Source organism: Sus scrofa, chromosome 12 (assembly GCF_054392235.1).
Source record: "Sus scrofa isolate SSC_HxYL_T2T_F1_AM1 chromosome 12, Sscrofa_HxYL_maternal_Yorkshire_Landrace_v2.0, whole genome shotgun sequence".
Lineage (NCBI taxonomy): Eukaryota > Metazoa > Chordata > Mammalia > Artiodactyla > Suidae > Sus > Sus scrofa.
The window spans coordinates 65,015,097-65,039,365 of NC_139394.1; the positions used below are offsets into that span (position 1 = coordinate 65,015,097).

Here is a 24,269-nt window from a genome sequence, read left to right on the forward strand (position 1 = left end):
TGGGAAGGACCCACAGGCCACTGGTTTTATTGGGACGCCGGGTACAAAGAGAACGAGCCCGGCCCGAGGGAGGGATTCTCGGGGAGAGTTACCGGCGAGTGTTACCCATCACCGCAGAACCAGGGACAGGGCAGCCGGACCCACGGACGTGACCAAGTGTCTGCTCAACCAAGGCTCCCTTTTGTGCCGGGATCAAAATTACTCGAAAAGGGTGGTCGCAGGGCTTGCTGGATGAAAACTAACGGTTTGGCCACGCGTGTCCGCGTTCCTGAACTGTCCCGGGCCCCAACCTGTCCCAGGCCAGCCCTGGAATGAAAGTTAATCCCCAGAAGAAAGAAGAGAATGCCGAGAGGCAAAGCAGAGGGAAGAGGACAGACGTTTCCCTTGTCAGCCGCTCCTAGTGTGTCCCTGAGTCCTGCTCAAAAGGGGGGGGGAGAGGCAGACAGACGGGGGAGGGGGAGAGGCAGACAGAGGCGGGGAGAGAGGAGAGAAAGAGGGAGAGAGAGAGGGAGACACAGGCAGACAGAGAGAGGGGGAGAGAGAGAGGGAGAGAGAGAGAGACAGACGGGGGGAGACAGAGAGAGGGAGACACAGGGGGAGGGGGGGGGAAGAGAGGGGGGGGGAGAGACAGGCAGACAGAGAGAGAGAGGGAGAGAGAGAGGGGGAGAGACAGGGAGAGACGGGGGAGAGAGAGACAGGCAGACAGAGGGAGAGAGGGGGGGGGAGAGAGGGGGTGGGGAGAGAGAGAGACAGGCAGACAGAGAGAGAGGGGGGGGAGAGAGGGGGGGAGAGAGAGACAGGCAGACAGAGACAGGGGGAGAGAGAGAGGGAGAGAGAGAGAGACAGACGGGGGGAGACAGAGAGAGGGAGAGAGAGAGGGAGACACGGGGGAGAGAGAGGGAGAGAGAGGGGGGAAGAGGGGGGGGAGAGAGACAGACAGACAGAGAGAGAGAGGGAGAGAGAGAGGGGGAGAGACAGGGAGAGACGGGGGAGAGAGAGACAGGCAGACAGAGGGAGAGAAAGGGGAAGAGGGAGAGAGAGAGAGGGGCAGACAGAGAGAGAGAGGGAGAGAGGGAGAGAGAGAGAGAGAGAAAGGCAGACGGGGGGTGGGGGGGGAGGGAGAGGGAGAGAGAGAGAGAGGGAAAGGCGGGGAGAGAGAGAGAAAGGGGGGGAGAAGGAGGGGAGGAGGGGGGGAGAGGGAGGGAGAGAGAGGGAGAGAGCATGAAGGGGGAGGAGAGGGGGAGGGAAGGGAGGAGGAAGGAGTTCTAGGCGAGGGGGGTGGGGGTGGGGGAGGGGGGGGGTCCTAGGCTCCAGATCTAGGCTCCTCTCTCCCTCTGGCAACAAACCTGACGGGCTTCCGGACACAATCACCAGAGAAACAGTGCAGCCACTTCTCAAAGGCCGAAGGGCCGTGGCTCGGAGGCAACTTCTCAGGCTGCCTCCTCTGCATCATCACACCTCCCGTCATTCTCCTAGAACCTTCTGAACCCAATCCAATTACCCCCGCTGCCCTGGAACCCCCCTCCCCGCCAGGCTCGCTCTCCTTGGCTTCTCTTCTTGCATCTTTCCTGTTATTTTCCCAGAGGGCGGCTTCTATTTTGTACTCAGGCACCAGCCAGACTCCTCCCTTCAAATTCCAACTTCTTTCAGAACTCAGACTATACAGAAATGAAATCAAGTCCAGCCAGAGAACCAGGAAGGGGCGCCGCTGGCAACGGGAGTGCAGCGTGGGCTGCGGGGGCTGGATGCCAGGAGGGGCAGCGGGCTCTGCAGGTTGAGGGCAGCTTTCCAGGGACACAAGAGGACAAGGGGGTGGGGGCGCCTCTCCAGCCAGGCTGAAGGCCAGCCTCGCGCCCGCTCCCTACGCTGCACCCCGGGACCTCATCAAGCACCCCCGACCCAGCCCCGCAGGACCAGGTTCCCGGTGTCTCATCTGCCGATGCTGCCCCTCCTCCCTTGGGCAGCCCACCCCCTCCGCCAAAGCTGTGCTCTCAGAGGGGCCACCCACACTGCTGGCCCTGCTCTCCATCCACTCCCAGGCCGGCCTCCTGCTGGAAGGGAGCAGGTGCCCTGGGGCCTGCCCCGCAACCTTTGTGGATGTGCCATCAAACCTTAGCCGTAAGCCTAAAGGCAAGGGTCACGCCCAGGCTGCAGATGGGGAGGCTTGGCGCTGCTCCGAGAGGTGAAGCCACTTGCCCGATCGCAGAGCTTACGATCCAGCCGGGATTCAAACCCAGTTTTAACTGGCTCTTGCAGGCCAGGGATGGGTTTGGCCTCCGGGATAATCTCCCTCCCACGGGAAAGGAGGCGGCTTTTGACCCAGGGCTCCTGCTCCAAACGCGGCTCCCCTGCGCACCGCCTGTGCTGGGGCGCCTTTTTACGCTGTGGCTCTCAGCACCTGCACCGGAGACGGAGCTGCCGCTGCCGCCTCGCGAAGCTGAATGAAGGAGGACAGGGCACGCAGAAGGCACGCAGCAAACGGCAGTGACGCCCCCCACAGTGCCCCCACCGTGATTGTGTTCAACCAAGGGGGGCTCAGCCACACGCAGCCACAGGGTCTGGAATCCAGGGTCAGAGGCGGGGGGCTGGACAGAAACCCCATTTTATCTGAAAACTTGGAAGAGGGCGAGTACAGGGGACGGAACACCTTAGGAGAACTGGCTCCAGCGCTGAAAGGCTAAGCCCAGCGTGAAGGCTGCTTGAAGGCCGCTTTTATGGATGTGAATTAGTAACAGAAAATAGAGGCATTCTGGCCAAGTACAGGATAATGCGGGGAAAAAGATTTCTATTATTAATCCCCTGATTTCTAAAAATCCTCCTAGCCCCCCCAAAGGATCAAACTGATCAAGAGGTCACAGCCGAGCCTGGAGCAAGACGAGGTTGACCGGCCCCTGATGTTCCCGCGACCCTCCCTCCGCGTCTGTGGTCCCCGCGCCGCAGACTGAACCTGCCTCCGAGCTGCGCTGCAGCGTCTGCCACTGAAAAACACCCCCTTGGAAGTGGAATCACGCGGTTCACACCCGTGTTATCCGAGGGTCAAGTGTCCAGTGAAATTTAGGAACCTGCTCCCACGGGGACGACGGAGGGCCTTCCCAGGGGCGTTTCCTTTAAATTGTTCATTTCATTTTCTCATCAAGCTTCCTGCTTCTCCGGAACAGCAGAAGGCTTATATTTAAACCGTAACTCATAAGTTGCATGGAGCAGAGCAGACGAGAAAGACGAGGGAGGGCGGCGGCTGCAGCGAGGACCACCAGGAGGTACCCCCCCCCCCCCCCCGGGGCAGTAGGGGCCCCGCCCACGCCCCCCACCCAGCCGTGCAGCCCCGCCTCTCCATCGTCCTCGGAGCCTCTGCCGGAGCAGCGTTCCGGGTCCCAGGTTTATCACCCGTTGAAGGCAAGAAGGCAGAGGGGCACGTGTGAAGCGAAGCCCTCTGGACCACCGCAAAGGACAAGGCGCCTGGGGAGTGGCGGGGCCGCGGGGTCTGCGCTCCCAGTAGAAAGAGCACCAGGAGGCGAGGGCTGAGGCGAGCGAGCCTGAGAACGAACAAAATAAGAACCTTACATAACTCAACTACCAGGGGACTCCGCAGGAAATAGATCGCCAGCGAACAAGAGGCTGAAAATAGCCAGCCAGAGCTTTCAGGAGCACTGTGCTGAGGTGCCCTTGACCCTGCAGCAGGGTGGGGGGATGGTTCTGCCCCAGAGGGACACTTGGCGATGATGGGCGGAGATGCTTTTGGTTGGTTGGGGCTGGGGCGGAGCCAGAGATGCTGCTGGAGTCCAGTCCCCAAAGGGCAGCCTCACAACCGTGTCCAGAGCCAAGGATGAGAAACGCAGCTGGACCAGAAGTGTGTGTGTGGGGGGGGTCCTTTCTCCGCTGACACTGAGATGCTAACGCTGAAAATCTGGTCTGGGAGCAGCTGAGGGAATCCTGGACTTCGCCTGGAGGCCACAGGAAACACTTCAACATGTATCATTTCCTGAAGGTCTCTAGGTGAAAAAGCATCCCGTTAGCCTTTGGTTCCTTCCCCGTAAATGAGCAGATTCCCCAACGGCACCAGAAGGAAAAGGGCAAACAGAAACTCATGGATCCCACGGGCAGAAGCCATGCAAGGAAAACCAGAACCAAGAGGTGATAACACAAAAAATTAAACAGAAAAGAACACGGGCATATCACTAACCACACCTTCTCAAACCAAAACCAAACTCGAAATGGAATAAGGACTGGCAGAAACTGCGACACACTGCCCGGAGGTGGAATCCATAACGAATAGGGCTGGTCCCTAAATCCGAAAAAAAGGCGGACCCTGGAGAGAGGCTGTAATCTGTAATCTGTGAGACCAAATCCTCCGAACCACAGCCCTGGGCCATCCTTCCGGCTCCAAAGCTGAACCAAGAAGCCAGCATCTCACAGAGCTGGTGGCCACTAATCAGTAGTTATTCCCTTACTTATATAATGGGGCTTCACATCAAATAATTTAAAAAGAAGGAGCCAAGGGAGTAGAAAAGGAGGTGGAAATGAAATACCTCAAGAGCTCCTTCTACAGGAAGACCCTCAAAAGGTCTATGGAAAGAGTAACTAAGGATATGAACTGTGGCGTGGTGTCAGAACCATCCAGTGACGAAGGACAGTCTTTTCCCAAAACGGTGCTGAGAACCTGCTTGACTGCCTCAAAAGAACCCTTACCTCACACCATAGAGAAAAATTACCTCAAAATGGACCAAAGACCCAAATGTAAGAGCCAAAACTGTAAAACTCTCAGAAGAAAACTCTGGGGGTGAAGCGTCATGACACTGGATTTAGCAATGAATTCTTTTTTCTTTTTTTGTCTTTTTAGGGCCGCACCTGCAGCATATGGAAGTTCCCAGGCTAGGGGCTGAATCGGAGTTTTCCGTGCCACAGCCACAATTAGATCTGAGCTGCAGCTGTGACCTACACCACAGCTTGCAGCAACACTGGATCCTTAAACCAATGAGTGAGGCCAGGGATCAAACCCAGATCCTCATGGGTACTAGTTGGTTCTTAACCCCCTGAGCCACAACGGGAACTCCTGGCAATGAATTCTTAAATAGGACACCAAAAGCATAGGCAACAGGAAAAACTAGATGAAGTGGACGCCATTAAAATTAAAAAACTTTTGGGCTTCAAAGATCACAATCAGCAGAGTGAAACGTCTGCTCCCAGGATGGAAGAAAATATTTGCAAACGGGTTTGCTCTGGACTGAATCGTGTCCTCTGCCCCACGTGTACATGTCAAAACCCTAAAGCTCAATGTGATTGTAATTTGGAGACAGGGCTTTTAGGAGGTAAATTAAGGTGAAATGAAGTGATAAGGATTGGTCGTGATACAAAAGACAGTGGCCCCATCAGAAAAGGAAGAGAGAGCAGCGCCTCCTGTCATGTCCTGATGCAAAGCCCCGTGAGGACCAGCGAGAAGGCAGCCGTCTGCAAGCCGGAAGGGGGCCTCACCAGGAACCACAGCAGCCACACCTGCTCTTGGACGTCCTGCCTCCAGAACGGTAAGAACCAAACTTCTGTTGTTTAGGCCCCTCAGTCTACAGTATTTTGTTATGACAGCCTAGGCAGACTAAGACAGGGTTAATCTCCAGAATACCTAAGGAACCCCTACGACTCAGCAATGAAACCAAGCCTGGCTCGAAAACGGACCAAGGACTCGAATAGCCGTTTCTCCAAAGAAAACATATGAAAGGCTGATGGGTACGTGAAAAGCTGCTCAACAGGACTAAGCACCAGGTAAATGCAAATCGAAACCACAACTAGGTACCACACCACACCCACGAGGATGACGCCCAAACCAACCAAACCAGAAAATGACAAACGTCGGTGAGGATGTGGAGAAACTGGAACCCCGGGCTCTGGGAAGGCAAAGCGATGCAGCTGCTACATACAGCCCTTCCTCCAAGAATCAGAAACGGATGTGTCCTATGATCCAGCAGGTCCCCTTTGCACGTTCTGCAAAGACTTGGAAGCAAGAGAGAGGCACCGGTACCGCTGCTCGTAGCAGCAGCATCCACAACAGCCGAAAGCAGCACGGAGGCATCGCTGGTGGACAAAAGGACAAGCCTGGTCCAGCCATCCAGGGACCGTGATTACATCTTAAAAAGAAAGGGCGTTCGGATACAGTCGACAGCGCGGACGGATGGATCGTGAGGACATTACGCCGCCGTCTTTGAGGCAGGAAAGTCAAATGCCTGGGAACGGAAGGTAAGGGGTGGTTTGCAGGGGCTGGGGAAGGGGGAAGCGGGAGGGACTGCTGAATCGGGGGCAGACTTTCGGTTCTGTAAGGTGGAAACAGTCCTGCGCCCGGCGGGTGATGCGGGTGGTTGGGCAACAGGGTGAATGTGCTGAACGCCACCGAACGACACACACACACACACACACACACACACACACACACACACAGTGAGAACGGTACGTTTTATATTATGTGTATTTTACTGCACTTTTTAAAAATGTGATCACAGCGAGTACAGCGTGGAAGGGAACCAAGACCGTCGCCTCTCTTTGGGCAGAAGCATCTTGAGTCATAACATCCAGTCACAGGGCGCCTGTGTCTGGGCCATCGGCTGGGAGCAGGGGGGGCCCTCGGAAGGGACGGGTTCAAAGGGTGTGGGCGGGTCTGGAGGAGCCGCACAGGAAGGGGCAGGACCCCGCGTGGCCGTTATCATCCCGGCCTGGGCCTGCGGGTCCCGGAGCTGGACCGGGACCGGAAGCGGAGGCCTCGAAGAGAAGCGCAGCCAGCCCACGGGCACTCGGTGGGAGCAGCCGGGAGAGGCCCGAGACCTCTCTGTCCCCGTCCCTGCAGGCGCTGCTCCCGGGCTCCCGGGGCGGGGGAGAAGCACTGATGCAGCGGCCACAGGCTGCGGCACTGAGGAGAGACAAACGGACACTCAGGACCGCGCCGGCCTGGCCATCCCCGGGCCGCCGCCCCGTCCGGCCGTCAGAGCCAGTCCTTGGCCACCGCGGGCCATCGGTCCCAGGCCATCTTGCCCTCCCAGCCCCGCACGCCCCGGGGGCCACTCCCCTCTGCTCCCTCCCAGGTTCCAGCGCTGAGCACAGAGCAGGGGCTCCTCAAGCCTCGGCTCATCCAGGGTTCGAGCCCGCCTCTCCCCGAGACATGCACGGGTCTCCCAGCCTGCCCCTCGCTGGCCCCACACCCACGCCCAGCCTGGGGTCCCACGGCGCCCCCAGCAGGCGCCGGCCGAGCCCCCACCTGCAGGCCTCGAAACGCCTCTAAGCAGCCCCCAGCTCAACCAGTCCCCAACCTGCTCGCAGGCTGAGAAGCCCGCAGACACTGAGCGGGGCCTCCCAGCATCGTTCCCTTAAACTGCGCTCACGCGGATGCTGCAGCCCCAGCCGCAGAGAAAATAATCGCAGTTTACCTTATGAGGGCTTGAGAAACGCTTCCGAGGATTGTTTAACGCCCAATCTCTAAACTCATCTACCGACCCGTCTCCACTCCTGACCTTCCTGAAGGACGACGTGTTCACTTCATTTTTTTTATTTTTAGGGCAGCTTTTAAAACACGTGCCCTATGTTCCAGTTTCACGGGCACAGCGAAGGATATTTTACACTTTTATGTGAGCCGATTTCAGCCACATCTTAACGGAAACCTCGTCATATGTGAATTTATGCTCAATGCTTCGTTCAGGGGTGGCCAGTGGCAACCACAGATTTGTGGACCCACTAATTGAAAACATCAGGTCTAAGGAACTTAGATGCAGCCTTCTCTGTGTCTCTGCTCCTAACTAGGCCCCTCAGGCGGGGGGACAAGGGGCAAAGCCCTGTGATGTCACTGGCCCAGCGTCCAAGGGAAGAGGCGGCCACGTCTGGCTCATTCTGTTCTACTTCCTCTAGAAACAATGCGTCAGGGCAGGGCACACCCCCACACCCGGCAAAAGCCCTGTGCCCTCCGCCAACTCACTTCAATGCACTTGCCCTCCAGACTGGAGGGGGGGGAGGGCAAGGGACAAGTCCCCTCCCCCAGCACTGCTGGGCACCAGTGTACACAGGGACCCTCTGTGGCGGAGCCCCTGTCACAGGTGGGGAGGTGGCACCTGTCCCCACACCCCGCTCCTGGGCTCACTGTACTGAACCACACGGGCCTCTGGACAAAGAAAAACACAAGCCAGGAAGAAGCTGGCCCTCTCTGCCCACTCAGAGGGCAGCTCCCACGCCGTGCCCCCCACCCTGCAAATGGGGCACCAGGGCAGCCACGAGGCTCACCTCCCACAGCCCCTCCCGGGAAGGCAGCTCAACAATTCAAATGCACTGGGAGCTCCCAGTGCTGCCCACCCGATGCGGGGCGGGACAGGCGTGAGCGCGTGGGCACCAGCACAGTCCCACGGGGCAGGACCAGGCTCTGAGTTACGGCCAGGACTCCTCCAAGGCCGTCCGTCGCCACGACCTAGCTTCTCTTCCCCGAAAAGACGAAAGAAAGACAACGGGCTCACCCCGCCGCTCCCGCCGGCCCGAGGGCGGCCTCCTGACACAGCCCACGCTGCGGCCAGTTGCTGACGGGGGTGTGTGTGTGTGTTGCGTATCTGTGTGCATGGGTGTATGTGTGCAGGTCTGTGTGTGTGTGTGTGTGTGGTGTCTGTGTGTATTTCTGTGTGGCTGTGTATGTGTGTGTGGGGGGGTGTCTGTGTGTGGGTGTCTGTGTGTATCTGTGTGCATGCCTGTGTGCGTGTGTGCATGTGTGTGTGTGTGTGTGTGTGCGGTAGTGGAAAAAACCAGGTTGACAACCAGTGCAAGTTCTGAGCTTGACAAATTGAGAGCTTGTACAGGGAGGAGAGCCAGACAGTGGCCTCTTGCTCCTCCCTCAGAGTCGGCCGCCTCCTCCCCTTCAGAGGCCTGTGTCCCCGACGGGCTCACAGAGGACCCCACAGGGCAGCTGTGAGGTGTCCACATGGATGACATCATTTTGAAAAGGCAGCCCTGACACACAGGAGCTAAAGGGTTCAGAGAGCAGATGTCAGCTGGGCCCCACAGCTGTGTGCTGTGGTCCCGGCGTGTGGGGAGGCGGGCTGGGGGGGGGCCTGGCAGTCTGTCTGTCTGTCGGAGGAACGGAGGATCCCAGGGGACCAGCAAGGGAGGCAGGACCTGCATCAGGACAAACTGGAAGGGCTCTTGCCTCAGGAACCTGCATCTGTCCTCTCTGCGCCTGGCTCTCGGCAGGCCTGGGGCCACAGGGCTGGGCTGCAGGACGGTGGGCGGTGAGGCCTGGAGCTCGGGGCCACGGGGCAGCGAGCCTGCCTTCAGGGTTGGCAGTTGTCCTGGCTCCTGGACCCCAGGAAGAAAGGAGCAGACAGACCCCGAGAGGAGCCTCCACAGGCCCAGAGGGCGCAGGGACCCGACTCGCACCCACGCTGTCACCCTGGTGTCCCCAGAGCGTGACAGACACCCTTTCTGGGTAGCAGGCCAGTCCAGGCCCTCACAGGGCTGCGTTTCCTCTTGTCACCGGATTAAGTTCAATCACTGAATGTACTGATTTCTTTTTTGTTTTCGCATTCCTGAAATATTCTTTTCTAACCCACAGGCTTCAGCTATTTTCCTGTCGTGCCCTCTGGCTAACGACAGCACCTGCTGTGCCTGGCAGGGTTAATTTATTCAGCGCCTGGAACACACCCTATCTGCCCCCAGCACTCAAGGCGGCCAGCCGGTGTTAAATACATACAATAGCTGCGAATAATGAATGCACAGGCTGCTCCCGGCACGACCCACCCCCAGGCTCGGGAGCAGATCTACTGGGAACAGCAGGCTGGCAGCAGCTCTGTGCTCGGTCCCCAGGGTGGCTGCCCCCTAAGGATGGGCTCCTTGTGACACAGACAAGGCAGACTGGTTTTCAGCGAAGAATGACTATCCCCTGTGCCTCAGGGAACACGGCATGAGCCGTGTCCCCCAGCAGCCCCACCTTCTCTTTGTTCTGGGGTGAAGCCAACTGCACGCTGTGCCCACGCCTGCCAGGCACCCACACTCACAGCCCAGCCTGGTGAATGGGCAGCTGCTCTGTCACCAGCCTCCCTGTGGCCACCCCACTGCCAGGACAAGGGTTGCCCATTCCCATCCCACACCTGGAGCCTAACCCTTGGTCCTGTCCTTCTGCCCCCCACCAGGAGGGGTCCCCAGCACCCTGACCAGAGTAACACCCTGGTAACCCATCTCCCAGCCCCACCTCCCCGCCCAGAGGCCCCCGGAGCAAAGGACAGCCTCCTTCCTCTCGGGGTCCAGAGCCTCGTAACCTCTGTCGTTACAGACAGACCAAAAGCTTCAGAAAACAAGAAAGCTCCCAGAAGGAAATTTCTGTGACCTTGAGTTAGCCGAATATTTCTTAGAATCAATACCAAAAGCATAATCCATAAATTAAAAAAAAAAAAATATTAAACTGTTAATTTGGACCTCACCGAAGTTCAAAACTTGTGCTCTTGGAGTTCCCACTGTGGCAGAGCGCGTGAAAGGGTCCAGCGTTGCCACAACTGTGGCTCAGATTCAGTCCCTGATCCAGCAACTTCCATATGCCTCTGGTGCCGCCAAAAACCCCAAACAAACCAAAACAAACCTCCTATCCTTCTGGAGACATTGTCAAGAAAACGAAAGGACAAGCCATCCGCTGGAAGGAAGGCAGCTGCAAAACACAAAGCTGACAAAGGACTTGGTCTCTAAATTCAGAAAGAAACTCAACAAAACTCCAAGTGACAAAACGTACAAACCAATAGAACCAGAGGGTCAAAGATTTAAACAGTTCACGGAAGAGGACAGTCAGACGGCAAATAACCGCAGGAGAAGATGCTTCACGTGACTGGTCGTTACAAGCAAATCCAAACGGAACCCCCAAGGGGCTACTACCACACATCTGTTAGAACCACTTGGAATTTTAAACAATAAAAACAAGCGCTGGCGAAGATATGGAGCAGCTGGAACGCTCATTCGCTGCTGGTGACACTGCAAATGGTGCAGCTGCTTTGCAAATCAGTGTAGTCATTTCTCACTGTTAAAAACACAAAATTCAGGAGTTCCCATCAGGGCACAGCGGAAACAAATCCGACTAGGATCCATGAGGATGAGGGTTCGATCCCTGGCCTTGCTCGGTGGGTGAAGGATATGGAGTTGCCGTGGCTGTGGTGTAGACTGGCAGCTGTAGCTCCGATTAGACCCCTAGCCTGGGAACCTCCCACAGGTGGGGCCCTTAAAAGCGAAAAAAAAAAAAAAAAATTCAATGGAGTAAATTTGAAAGATCGTATTGGCTTTCTTCGATGATTCATAAATCAAGGGGCATCCCATCCAGCAGAGAGAGAGGGCCTCTGAGTTGCTGTGCAGAAATGAAAGAGTTTTGCAGGCAGAAGAGAGCAGGAACTGGAAGTTGTAGTTGGCAAAAGAGCAGGTTGGCTATGTCAGGCAGGGTCACCTCCCTTTAGGAGAAGCAGGGGTCTGCCTGGCAGATAACTGAGCTAGTACTCAGCAGAAGATTCCAGACTGCCTGGCTTCAGATTCCATTTCTGGGAGACCTCAGAGTCTAATTCAGTCTTGTTTTGGTGGCGTGGGGCTTAGCATAAGTGACTCCATTTTGGACCTCTTGTTTGTAACATTATAAAATTAAACATGCACCTATCGTACAATACAATCCAGTGACCCCACGCCTTCATCGTTACCCAAGAGAGAAGAAAACCTGTGCCTGACGGGAGCCTGATTCACAGACTGGGTGCTGATGAAATAAAACTCTTATTTTAGGGCAAGACAGGAAACCTTCAAACACACGCTTTTGCTATGCCCTTTGCCCCCCACCCCACTAGTGTGCATTGCAAATATGCATTTTGTGTTGACCTGACCTCCCCGAGGGCAGAAACGTCCATTCAGACACAAAAATCAATTTTTCTCCTGGCAACAGGCCTGTGACGCCTCAGAAGACGAGATTCCTTTCTCAGTCCTCAAAGAGGGCACGATGTCCCGCTGCTCGCCTTAGACGGGCAGACGTCTTTGCTGGACGTGATGTTCGATCCCGGTATATTCTTTCCCGTGAAGGTAACGACCGGGGTAAAACAGGCTGTTCTGTCAACCCGGGGAGATACGGGGCTGCACCGCGTGGGAGTTCTTCGCTTAAAACGTACTCATAACTTGATGACATCACCAGCGACGCTGCTTGCCTTCTGCCCATTTTATAACCTCATTGCTCCTTATGTCCCTAACCGCGAGACTGAGCCCCAGACGAAATGAATGATGAGGCAGCTGGGAACGACGGACCCAATACATGGTTTGAGACCAGTGATCGAAAGAGTGTAACTAGGTGTGGGAAGAAGCCACAGGAAGGACCCTGCCGGGCTAGCAGGACAGGCGGCCCCAGGCTCTGGGCCACTGCGAACAGGGCCCGGTCCCGTTACAGCACCCGGAGTGGCCTATCACCGAAATCCTCGCCTGACCCAGGAACCATCACTCCCAGGCCCTGGGACAAAGGCGTCACTAAAGACTGTCCCAACCTCAGTGGGAATTAAGACAGAAGGTGAGGAGTTCCTGTTGTGGCTCAGTGGTTAACAAATCTGACTAGGAACCATGAGGTTGCGGGTTCGATCCCTGGCCTCGCTCCGTGGGTTAAGGATCCGGCATTGCCGTGAGCTGTGGTGTAAGTTGCAGACACGGCTCGGATCCTGCGCTGCTGTGGCCCTGGCGTAGGTTGGCGGCTACAGCTCTGATTAGACCCCTAGCCTGGGAACCTCCATAAGCTGTGGGAGTGGCCCAAGAAAAGGCGAAAAGACAAAAAAAAAAAAAAAAAAGACGTAAGGCGAGACGACTGCAACATGATGAACGTTGCTCAGCGTCCAGCTCTGCACGAACCCGGTCATCGGCCAGTGCAGTCGCCGACCCACAAGGTACCCGGGAGGGAATCCGGGGCAAAGACCAGGATGAGACACCTGTGCTCTGGGAAAACCAGCAGAAGCAGCCCTCAGACAGTTAGATATTCGCAGGAGGGATTTTTTTTTATGAACCCGGATTCTTGCATCTTCCCATATTTAGAAAAGTGCTTTAAAAATAAAAAAAGCACCCCGTTTGCCAAAATCACATATGTACCGCATCCGCTTATCTCTCGGGAACAGTTTTCAGAGCCACCTGAGAGGCCAGCTCCCACCTTATAATCCTGACGTTGGCGCGAATAAAATTGCCATTTCTTAGAGTGACTATTGATTAATGTTTTCATCGACAGCGCAGAACAGCAAAAACTGGAAACAGCCGACGTGTCTCCAGGTCGGGGGTTAAAGTGGTGTGTCCACTCACTGAGTCGCGCAGGAAAAAGGAAGGGCTCGGGCAACACGCAAAAAAGCGGCTGAGTTTTAAACGCATTGTGCTAAGTGAAAGGAGTCAGACTCGAAAGGCTTCTTCCTCCTCTGGGTTTGCATTTACACCCTGTCCTGGGAAAGCAACCCTCAGGGACAGGTTTGTTTCAGCGCCTGAGAGCCTGAGGAGGGGCTGGAGGGCCTTCGCAGGTGGCTCCGGGGGCGGGGCGGCCGTCAGACAGGCCCCTCCCACCAGCCTCAGGGAAGGGGCGGGGCCTGCGGGCTCAGCTCCCCGAAAATCCCTGCGGACCCCACCCTCTGTGCCCCTTCCGCACGTGTCTTTATAATAAGGCCCTTTATACCGAGCCCGCAACGTGTAGGAAAATGTTGCTCTGAGCAGCGAATTAATCGAATCCAAGGAGGGGCTCCTGCAACCTCTGAGCTGCGGTGGTGGGTCAGAAGCCCAGGGGTCGGCCTGGACTTGGGATCCGCGTCTGAAGCGCCGCCCGTCTTGCGGGACGAGGCCTACCCCGTGTCCAGGTGGGCCGTGCGGGAACCCGCGCCGCGTGGCGGTGTGTGGATGTGCTGCTGGGAAACGGGCCGCAGGGGCTGACTGCACAGGAGAGCCAGGGGCTGGGGGTTGTGGACACGCGTGGGCCAAGCTCGCGTGGGCTGAAAGGACACCCTCTCGCCTTCTCGGTCGGAGCCCACCTTCCTTCCCGACTCACGTCCTCTCCCCCGTCCCAGGCTGGGCGTCCCAGCCCCCAGCAGCACCGCCGCCCCTCCCTGCTTGCTTGAGCCGCCTTTCCCACCGTCTCGGCCCCCTGCACAAATCGCCCCTGAGCCCGTGTGACTTCCCCCTGCAGCCTCATCTGACCACCAGCTCCTCACACCCATGAACACCTGGAGGTCTCTGGAGGCGCCTCCACGTCCCGCACCTTCTGCTTGTGTGCCGGGGTCGTGGGCGTCCTCACGGCTCCGCAGCAAATGGTCTGGGGCAAGCCTGACTCACTTTTGCACACACACAGCTTCTTGACCGACGCCTGACACGTGGCAAGAGCTCACAAAGGACCCGTGGCAGGTACACTGGTGTGGTCCGCGCCCAGAAGGACCCGCATCGCGGAGGAGTTCAGCCGAGATGGTCTCTTGGCGATAAGCAAAGAGGCCCGGGGAGGTGTCGCCGCACGGCTACTGCACCCCGAGCCGCACTTCCCAACCTGGCCGGGCAGAATGACCCGCAAGACTGATTAAGACCTCGGGGGCCTGGGGTTCACCCCCGGGGCCCCACTTCAGTGGGTCAAGGGTGAGTCCTCCTGCTTCCAACTGTTTAATAAACTCCCAGGGTGGCTCTGAACAGCCAAGCTTGGGACCTGCCCCCCTAAACAGCACCCCCTGCAGACTCATTCTCAGGGGCTGGTAAAAAGGCAGCTCTGAGAGTCTGTCTAGAAGATGCACACACACACACACACACACACACACACACACGTGCGGGCACACAGGCTCGCACATACATGTGTATACATATATACACGCATACACACACACAAATACACCATATACACAGATACACACATTCACACACACATACACACACACGTACACATATACACATACATACACAAAGTACACACACATACACACCAGATACACAGATACACACATTCACATACATACATACACACTCGTACACATGTATACACACATATACAGACATACACATACACCATACACTCGTTCACACACAGACATGCAGATACACACATACACAACATGCACACACACATACACATATACACATACATACACATACAAAGTACACACACACACCAGATACACAGATACACACATTCACACACATACATACACACGTACACATGTATACACACATATACAGACATACACATACACACACCATACACACGTTCACACACAGACATGCAGATACACACATACACAACATGCACACACACATACGCACATGTGACTGGATCATGAATTCTAACACATCCACACCCGGCAATAAAGAGAAAGAAACCCCTAACACACAGCGAAACACGGGAGAACCTGAAAAGGGTCTTCACCCTGAGTGAAGAAGATCAGACACAAAGTACTACACAGCGCGTGGGCCACGGATAAGAAATTCTGGAGGAGGCAGAATGAGGAACGACAGACCACTTTCTACAACACAATCAGCAAGGCCCGCTGTCGGGCGCAGGGACTCTGCTCAGTGCTCTGGAACGACCGACCCGGGAAAGGGCCTGAAGAAGAACGGGTGTGTGTACGTGCACCACTGAATGACGGCTCAACGCCCGGGCCTGACACAACACTGCCGACCAAGCACACGCCAAGACCAAAGAGAATTACACCGAAAACACACACCAAGAAGGAGAGCGACAGGAAGCGGAGGAGGCTCTGCCTGGGTTCAGGGGTTGGGGTGGCGCCGGGCACAGGGCCGTCTGCAAAGGGACACGAAGGGAGCTTTGGGGTGAAGGAACGGCTCACACCCCGGCTGCAGCGGTGGTTCTGTGCGAGGACGCGTTTATCACAAAAGTCATCAAATCACACGTTCGAAACGGGGGCATCTGCGGAGGCCCAGAACCCGGGCCCTGATGACAGAACAGCAGCCCGACGTCTCCCTCCAGCCCACACCCGCCAGCCGCAGGTCCTGCCCTGAGATTCCAAGTCGCTCTGGATCTTCCTCTGCTCTTGATTCTCGGGGCCGCACAGCATCGCTAGTTCCCTGCCCAGAGCCAGGGCCACGGCCACCGCCGGCCACCACACTGCCAGCACAGCAGACTTTCCAAACCACAGACCGGCCCACCACACACACACACACACACTCACTCACGCACTCACACTCACGCGCTCACTCACGCACTCACACCCACACACTCACACACTCACACACTGCTGCTGGAAACCCACCTGCCCGCACCCCTTTCAGGTGAAGACACTGGGCAGAGAAAAGTGGGCCCTGAACCCGGACTCGCTGGCGCACCCACGAGGCAGCTGGGGGTGGGGGAGCACCCTGCGGGGAGAGGAGCCCCGCTCACGGGCTCCTGGTCTGGGTCAGGGCACTGCCAGCTGGTCCCAGGAAAAGCAGGGGTGTCGGGCAGTGCTGTAGGAGTTCATTCCCAGGAGAGGCGCCACCAGCACTGAGTCAGGGAGGGAAGCCTGAGCCGCCGCCCTGGCGACGGGTGACGGGGGCAGGGGGAGCCCAGTGGCAGGAGGGGGCAGGGAAAGGTGTGCTGGGCGGAGGCGGGAGCCCAGACCCCAAGCCTGAGGACCTCCAGCTGCAGCACAGAGGCACGAGGAGGACCCGGCACGGGAGCAGCCGCTCCTCCCTGGGGACCACCAGGGGATGCCCAGGGCTCCGCAGCCCAGAGCCATTAGCCCTCGCCACAGGAGGCGCCCAGCCCGCAGGGGGCGCGCCAGGGCCCCGGGAACGCTTCCGTTCAGACCTCATAGGTGACGCCGAGACAGGCCCCAGGGGCAGTGGGTACCAGGGCGGGCTCAAGCCCCCAGGCTCGGAAAAGACTTTTATCTACAGCCCAACCCTCCCCAGCTACTCTGAGGCTCCCCCAGGGGACCACCAGCCAGCCTGCCCCAGCCCTTCCCGTGATGAGGCGGCGGCACTGCAGCCCCAGGGGTGGCTCGGGCTGCCCCGGGGACCTTCCGTCTCCATGACGGTCCCAGGTTCGTGGCTCACCTCCCTCTGTGACTGTACAACATAAGCAAATGCTCCCCATCTCCCCTCCTTTCTCTCGTCTCTTTCTTGGGGCATCTCCCCTGAATTCACTGACAGTTGAGTCATTTCTCCTGCTGAAAAGCTAAACCTAATACCTTTCCTTCCAAAGTGATACCGGAAAACTGACTAGCATTATTTTTTTTAGCCATCCCTGTGGCATGCAGAGGTTCCAGGGCCAGGGATCAAACCCGTGCCACAGCTGAGACCTGAGCCACAGCAGCAAAAGTGCCAGACCCTTTCCCCACTGAGCCACCAGGGAACTCCAAATATTTTTTTAGGCCAGTTTAAGTCTACCTTACACGTCATGCACCGAAGTAAAAACTAAAAGGAAATAAATCCTGTAAGAGAAGATACCTTGGATCTCCAAAGTAAGAAGACACAGTCAAAAATGGAAAGAGCTGACTGCGTAAAGCGTTAAATGGCTGTATGGCCTTTGTTTTTGCTGTTGTTGTTCTGTTTTGTTTTTGCTTTTTAGGGCCGTACCCGCAGCATATGGAAGTTCTCGGTGTAGGGGTCAAATCAGAACTGTAGCTGCCGGCCTCCACCACAGCCACTGCCACACCACATCTGAGCCATGTCTGTGACCTACACCACAGCTCATGGCAACGCCAGATCCTTAACCCACTGAGCGAGGCTGGGGATCAAACCTGAGTCCTCGTGGATACTAGCTGAGTTCATTACTGCTGAGCCACAATGGGAACTCCGGCTGTATGTTTTTTTGTTTGTTTTGTCTTTTTGTCTTTCCTAGGGCCGCACCAGAGGCATATGGAGGTTCCCAGGCTAGGGGTCTAATCGGAGCTGTAGCCACCGGCCTACACCACAGCCACAGCAACGCGGGATCCGAGCCGAGTCTGCAACCTACACCACAGCTCACGGCAATGCTGGATCCTTAACCCACTGAGCAAGGGCAGGGATCGAACCTGCAACCTCATGGCTCCTAGCTGGATTCATGAACCACTGAGCCACGATGGCAACTCCCTTTTTGGTTTTTTGGGGGTTTTTTGTTTTGTTTTGTTTTGTTTTGTTTTTTGGCTGTATGTTTTTTTAAAAAACTTCTTAAAAAAGTAAATCATAGTCTTAGGAAAATAATTGATGAAACCATTATCTCTTAAAAACATTTGTGAATTATCAAGAAAATTAAAAAGGTGTTAAGATTCTGATAAGTGAGCAAAGGAAGAGAAGGCACAACTTGTAAACAAATGTATGAAAAACTGTTCATTCTGACTCTATTAAAAGAAATGCAAAATTACAAACAAGTGATTCTGTTTTGCCTTTTCCCACCCTTTTTTTTTCCCCATGGTACTGTCACCGAAATGGATAAAATTAAACTGGCATCTCACACACAGTGTTGGTACAGAAGCAATCTCGCAACATATACAAAGCACTGTTAAATTTCTTTCATGCCCCTTGACTAGTAATCCCACTTCTGAGAATCTGTTCTACAGATAATCCCAAAACAAGAGGGAAATTATATGGACAAGGGAGTTACTGAAGTGTCCTTTGTAGCAGCAAACAAACACACACACACACACAAGCAACCCCATTTTTAAGAACAGGTAACAGTTAAGTAACCAAAGGACAATCACTCAGTAGAACAATTATTCACCATTGAAAATAATTGCAGGGAGTTCCTGTCGTGGCGCAGCGGAAATGAATGTGACTAGGAACCATGAGGTTGCAGGTTCGATCCCTGGCCCCGCTCAGTGGATTCAGGATCCGGCGTTGCCCTGAGCTGTGGTGTAGGTTGCAGACATGGCTCGGATCCCGCGTTGCTGTGGCTGTGGCTGTGGCTGTGGTGTAGGCCGGCAGCTGCGGCTCCAATTCCATCCCTAGCCTGGGAACCTCCATATGCCGCGGGTGTACCCCCCCAAAAAAATTGGGAAACTAGATAACAAGGACCTACTGTACAGCACAGGGAACTATAGTCAATGTCCTGTGATAAATCAGAATGGAAAAGAATATGACAAAGATTGTGTAAATGCATACAACTGAATCACTGCTGTGCGGCAGAAATTCACACAACATTGTAAATCAACTATGCTTCAATAAAATAAACTTTAAAAATACTAATTATGGAGTTCCCGTCGTAGCGCAGTGGTTAACGAATCCGACTAGGAACCATGAGGTTGCGGGTTCGGTCCCTGCCCTTGCTCAGTGGGTTGACGATCTGGTGTTGCCGTGAGCTGTGGTGTAGGTCGCAGACACGGCTCGGATCCCGCGTTGCTGTGGCTCTGGTGTAGACTGGCGGCTACAGCTCCGATTCGACCCCTAGCCTGGGAACCTCCATATGCCGCGGGAGCGGCCCAAGAAATAGCAAAAAAAGACAATAAATAAATAAATAAATAAATAAATAAAAGAAATAAATAGTCTTTAAAAAAATACTAACTGTGGAACTAATAACATAAAAAGTATGCTGTAAAATTTGATCGTACAGGTAGGAGAGAAAGAGAGAAACTTTTAAGTTGTTTTAGTGCATGAGGTTGAGTCACTCTTTCCTATGATTCTAAACTTACTCCGCATTTAGAAGGACCGGGGTCCAGTCTGGCAGACCTCCGCCGACCTCGGCGGGGTTAAAGGAGCTGCCTGGGCCTCGGTCTCCCCACCTCTGAAGCCCGAAGACCCCGCACGTGGGCGTCCTGCAGGGCAGCTGTGGGCATCAAAGGCGAGGATGGAGGGTGGAGGGATCCCGCCGCCTTGCCTGCTGCAAGGTAGGCACGTGAAAACGTTATTTTTATTCTTTTAAAAAATATTAACGTGTTTGAAAAATGAAATTCAAACAGAGGGAAAGATACTTCCCACGTAGAGGTTTTCCCCAAATGAAAGGGCGGCAGAGCTGCACTATGGGCACCTCCTGGACCTCTGTGGGTGTCTCCTGGTGACACAACGCTGTGATCTGCGTGTAAACTCACTTGACAAAGGAGAGATTAAGCGAAGTGAAACAGCCCCTCAAGTCGCGACCCACAGAAACAGGCGCAGGCGGAGCTGAGCTTCAGGAACAGATTCTTGGTCAAAGGAGTTCCTGTGTGTCTCCAGCTCCGCATCCCCATGCGGGGGAGGCGGCGGGGAGCAGGAGGAGGGGGCACGCATTTCTCCAGTCAAGTTAAAGGATGGGCTTCCCACATGCATTCCTGAGCTAAACGTTTTATTTATGTACCTAGGCCCCACCCACATCATATGGACGTTCCTGAGCCAGGGATGGAACCTGCAGCTCAGCAGTAACCTGAGCCACAGCAGTGACAATGCTGGGTCCTTGACCCACTGGGCCACAAGGGAACTCCTAAACGTTTTATTCTAATAAGAGACTGGACTCAGTGGGGAAAAGGGCTGCAAACCCCCAAACTTCATTTCTTGCTGGCGGCGGTGGAGACCAAGCAGCTTGAGCCCTTGGCCAGCGCGGGGGTGAGAGGGGTGGGGTGAAATACCTTCTAAACAGAAAGCAGCTAACAAGCAACTTCCTAGAAGAGCCTCTATCTCTGTCTTATCTTTGAAACTCCGCCCAGAGGCCTCCCCAGCACAAGGTGCGGCCCAGACACCGAGCGCGGGGACCTTCTGGGGGGGGCCCTGCGAGGGGGGAGGGCGCGCTCCGGGGAGCGGGTCTTGGGGGGCGCCCCAGAGCTCTGGGACGAGGACGGGCTCAGCGGGCGCCCCCAACGCGGGGTTTCTGCACCCCTCCCCGCCCCGGGAAGAAGGCGCAGCCCCCGCCCCCGGGCAGGGCCGGGAACCCCGGGCCTCCACGCGGCCCGCCCCTAGCGCCCACCCGCGGGGGACTTTTTCCCTAAGCCCTTGGGGCTTTAACCCGAACTTGGCGTCCAGCAGCCCTACTTGGCAAGACGGAAGAAGGGACAGGCAGCGAGAAAAGACCATCTTCTCAAGCCGTCGAGGCGTCTGAGGTTCGTCGTCAGCGCCCCCCGCCCTCAGCCCGGGCCCCGCCCGGCCCCCGACCCGCGCGCCCAGCTCGTCCGGCCCGCGAGCAGCAGCGCGACGCGGGAGCGCGGCGGGCGCAGCCGGGGTTGCGGGAGGGCGGCGGAACCTCTTCCCGGGCTTCTCCATCCCCTTCTCAGTCAGGCGCCGACCAGGTACTTACGGCAAAACCTTCCGCGTCTCCGGCTTCTCGAGGGCGGCCGACCTCAAACTGCAAGCCCGCCGCGCTCTTCTGGGGTTTGGAGGAAAACCGCACGCCGGGCGCGCCGGGCACTGAGCATTTGAGCAACGCTCCGCTCAGGAAGCAGGCGGGCTCTGCTCTCCAGGGCTCCTGACGGCCTCCCCCGCCCCCCAACCAAGTGCAAACTCTTTCCATCCTACTAGATCGGACTTCCTTCAAACCGCGCTGAGACATCAGGATTTAAAGGTGCAGGCTGGCTCGTTTCTTGCTGATTGCTCCAGGGGATATCAAACTGACACACACACACACACACACACACACACACACACACACACACACACACACACACACACACACACCCCCAGTCTGGTCTTGGGAGGTGGGTCTGCCCTGAAGCCTCAGGGGCTCTCCCTTGCCACTGGTAGAATGTTCTAGGTGGCAGAATGTTCTAGGTGGGGTCGGGGAGTCAGAGGACAAGCAGGTGGTTATGAGCAGACTCCAGGGATCTCGGGAAGTATGGTCTCCAAGGCGCTAGTAATTTGCTGCAATTTCTTTTCCTTCTAGAAAAATATTTTCAAACCTCATTTTGAATGCAGACATCATTCAAAGCGCATTCTCACAACAGGTGGCCCAGAGGCCCTAGTGAGGAGATCTCTTGCCACAGCGGCAAATGTAAACAAGCCACCTGTGCTACCCGTGCTGCAGACACTCACCGAGGACCCAAGTCATCAGGGACCTTTGCCACGGCCCCAAGCTGGATGTCAGCTGCTGGTGACTATACAGCCACAGCCGTGTGAGAAGCAGCCTGGTAGGCGGACAGGGCAGGGAGCCCTGACTTGGCAGCTGCTGTGGGTTTGCAGAGTTTCAGTGGGGCTGAGTCCCTGCGTCCAGGGCAGCCTCGTGCTCACCCCCAGACTCTGCCGTTCTCCTCACAGACCCGCACAAAGGAGCTCTGGTCACACAGCTTAGAGCTGCCCTCTGTGAGGGGTTGGTTATAATATGGCCCTGGGCCGCCCCGGCAATCGCTGCCACCTTTGGTGGCCCTGCCTCTTTGTCTTCAAGAAAGCCAGAGGCACAGTGCTTGGGACCCGCTCTCACTGAGGGAGCCCCACCCCACGGTCCTCCACCACTCGGCCCGGGGCTCAGACGCAGCAGGTGCCTCCGGGGCTCTAAGTGGCGGAACTCCATTTCAGCCAGCGAGCAAACGTGCCAAGTAGCAAGGCTGGGGGTGAATTCGGGCTGGCTTTAAGCCAGCCAGACCCAGAGCTTCAAATGCCAGCAGGAACCTGTGTCGCCTCACCTCCCGGCTCTGCCTTCCCGCGTGCTCGTCACTCAGACACAGGTGCTCAGGGGACGGGAGAGCCTTCCAGCACTATTCCAAGATCCGAGGTCTGGCATTCAACAGCTCAGAAAAAGATGCCTCAGAAAAGAACCCCAGAGTGACCCGCTGTCCACCCGGGGGGGGGGGGCAGGGACCTGGCTGATGGGCAGCCCCACTAGTTCTGAGAACAGCAGTTCCCAAAGGCGGAGCGGGGGAGAAAAAGACAACGGCCGAGGAGGTGGACGGACACACAGCCTGGGCTACCCCCCTGCCGCGGGATGTTACTTAGCTCTGAAAAGAAAGCGGGCACAGAGGACCACACTCAGCATGTGTGTATACGGATATAACTGAATCACTTCGCTGTGCAGCGGAAGTTAACACCACATGGTAAATCAACTCTACGTCGACAAAAAATAATTGATTAATTAAAATGCTGGACAGACAGAAAAGTACAAGCTGGTCACCCCCTGTGCCTCGGATGATTAAGCCTTTCATGTGATTGTGTCTTACTTCCCCCGTTAGATGGCAGAGGTATTAATAGAAGGCTAACACAAATGTTCACCGAGATTATCTCTGGAATAATCATTTATTTTTTAAATTCACATTGCATCTTTTTTTTTTCTTTTGTCTTTTTAGGGCCACACCCATGGCATGTGGAGGTTCCCAGGCTAGGGGTCTAATTGGAGCTACGGCTGCCTGCCTACACCACAGCCACAGCCGCACCAGATCCAAGCCGCTTCTGTGACCCACACCACGGCTCACGGCCACGCCAGATCCTTAACCCACTGATCGAGGCCAGGGATCAAACCCGCCACCTCATGGTTCCTAGTCGGATTCGTTTCCGCTGTGCCATGACGAGAACTCCCCACATTGTATCTTTTAAATTTTCTATAACAGGTAGGTATTAAATTATGCAAAAAAATAATTAAAGTATTGCATGCTAAACAAATATATATATAAAATATCTGTGAATAAGCCTGGTAAGAAAATTGTGGTTGTCTCAAAAAACTGCAGTATTTTACTAAATGACAAAAAGGATTGGTTGGAAAAATTATACCATGATTTTCCAATTAGATATTCATCATCCACAAAATAATTTTTATAAATGTGTTGCAATTTTTATAAATGTGTTGCAATTTTTATAAATGTGTTGCAATAAAAATTCTAACAGGATTAGACGTGTGGAGAAAATGCTTCATAAAATTATGCTAAAGTCCATCTGGTAAAACTGTTCATTCGCCTCGATAGAAGAAAATGCTTGAAAAAAAACAACGAAAGGGGATGTACTCCACCCGACATGAAAGCAGACCAGGAGAGGAAAAAAATGACAACGGTGCAGGAGTAGAAAGAGCAGCGAGGATCCTAAAAGCCCAAACACAAGCACGCGGACGACAGTGAGGACGGCGTGACCAACGCGAGGACAAAGAATGGACTGCTTCTGAGGACGGCGTTGGGAAACCTGTCTGGTCATAACGCAGAAAAAGAGAGGAGAGAGAGAGAGAGAGAGCTCGCGATTCCTACCTGGCCTATGTACCCAAATGCATTTTGATGGAATAAAGATTTAAGTGGAGAAAAAAAGTGCTTGATGAGAACCAGAAGAAAACTGAGAAGAACAGATACCTTAACAAGATAAGAAAGGCCTCGGAGCCCACATGCAAAGGCAGAACACACCAACAGATTTGACTACTTGAACATCAAAAAAAATCTGCAGGAGTTCCCGTTGTGGCTCAGAGGGAATGAATCTGACTAGGAACCATGAGGATGCAGGTTCAATCCCTGGCCTCGCTCAGTGGGTTAAGAATCTGACGTTGCAGT

General features: G+C 55.3%; 1 protein-coding gene across 26 annotated transcripts in view; it reads right to left on the reverse strand.

The window, feature by feature from the left end:
* The window catches only part of SPECC1 (sperm antigen with calponin homology and coiled-coil domains 1), a 237,481-nt gene that overhangs the window by 164,697 nt on the left and 48,515 nt on the right, over positions 1-24,269 (reverse strand). For 5 of the 26 annotated variants that reach the window (XR_014821952.1, XR_014821951.1, XR_014821953.1 and 2 more), the window contains exon 1: positions 21,116-21,436. The exons of 13 other annotated variants lie outside the window; for them this stretch is intronic. Coding sequence is in view for 4 of the 13 variants with exons in the window: in XM_021066292.2 (XP_020921951.2) it covers positions 1,347-1,468 (122 nt within the window). In the remaining 9 variants the exon portion in view is untranslated. Of the gene's footprint in view, positions 1-1,346; positions 1,589-21,115; positions 21,437-24,269 lie in introns of those variants that run through there. 8 more of the 26 variants (XR_014821947.1, XR_014821948.1, XM_021066295.2 and 5 more) reach the window with 5 other exon arrangements.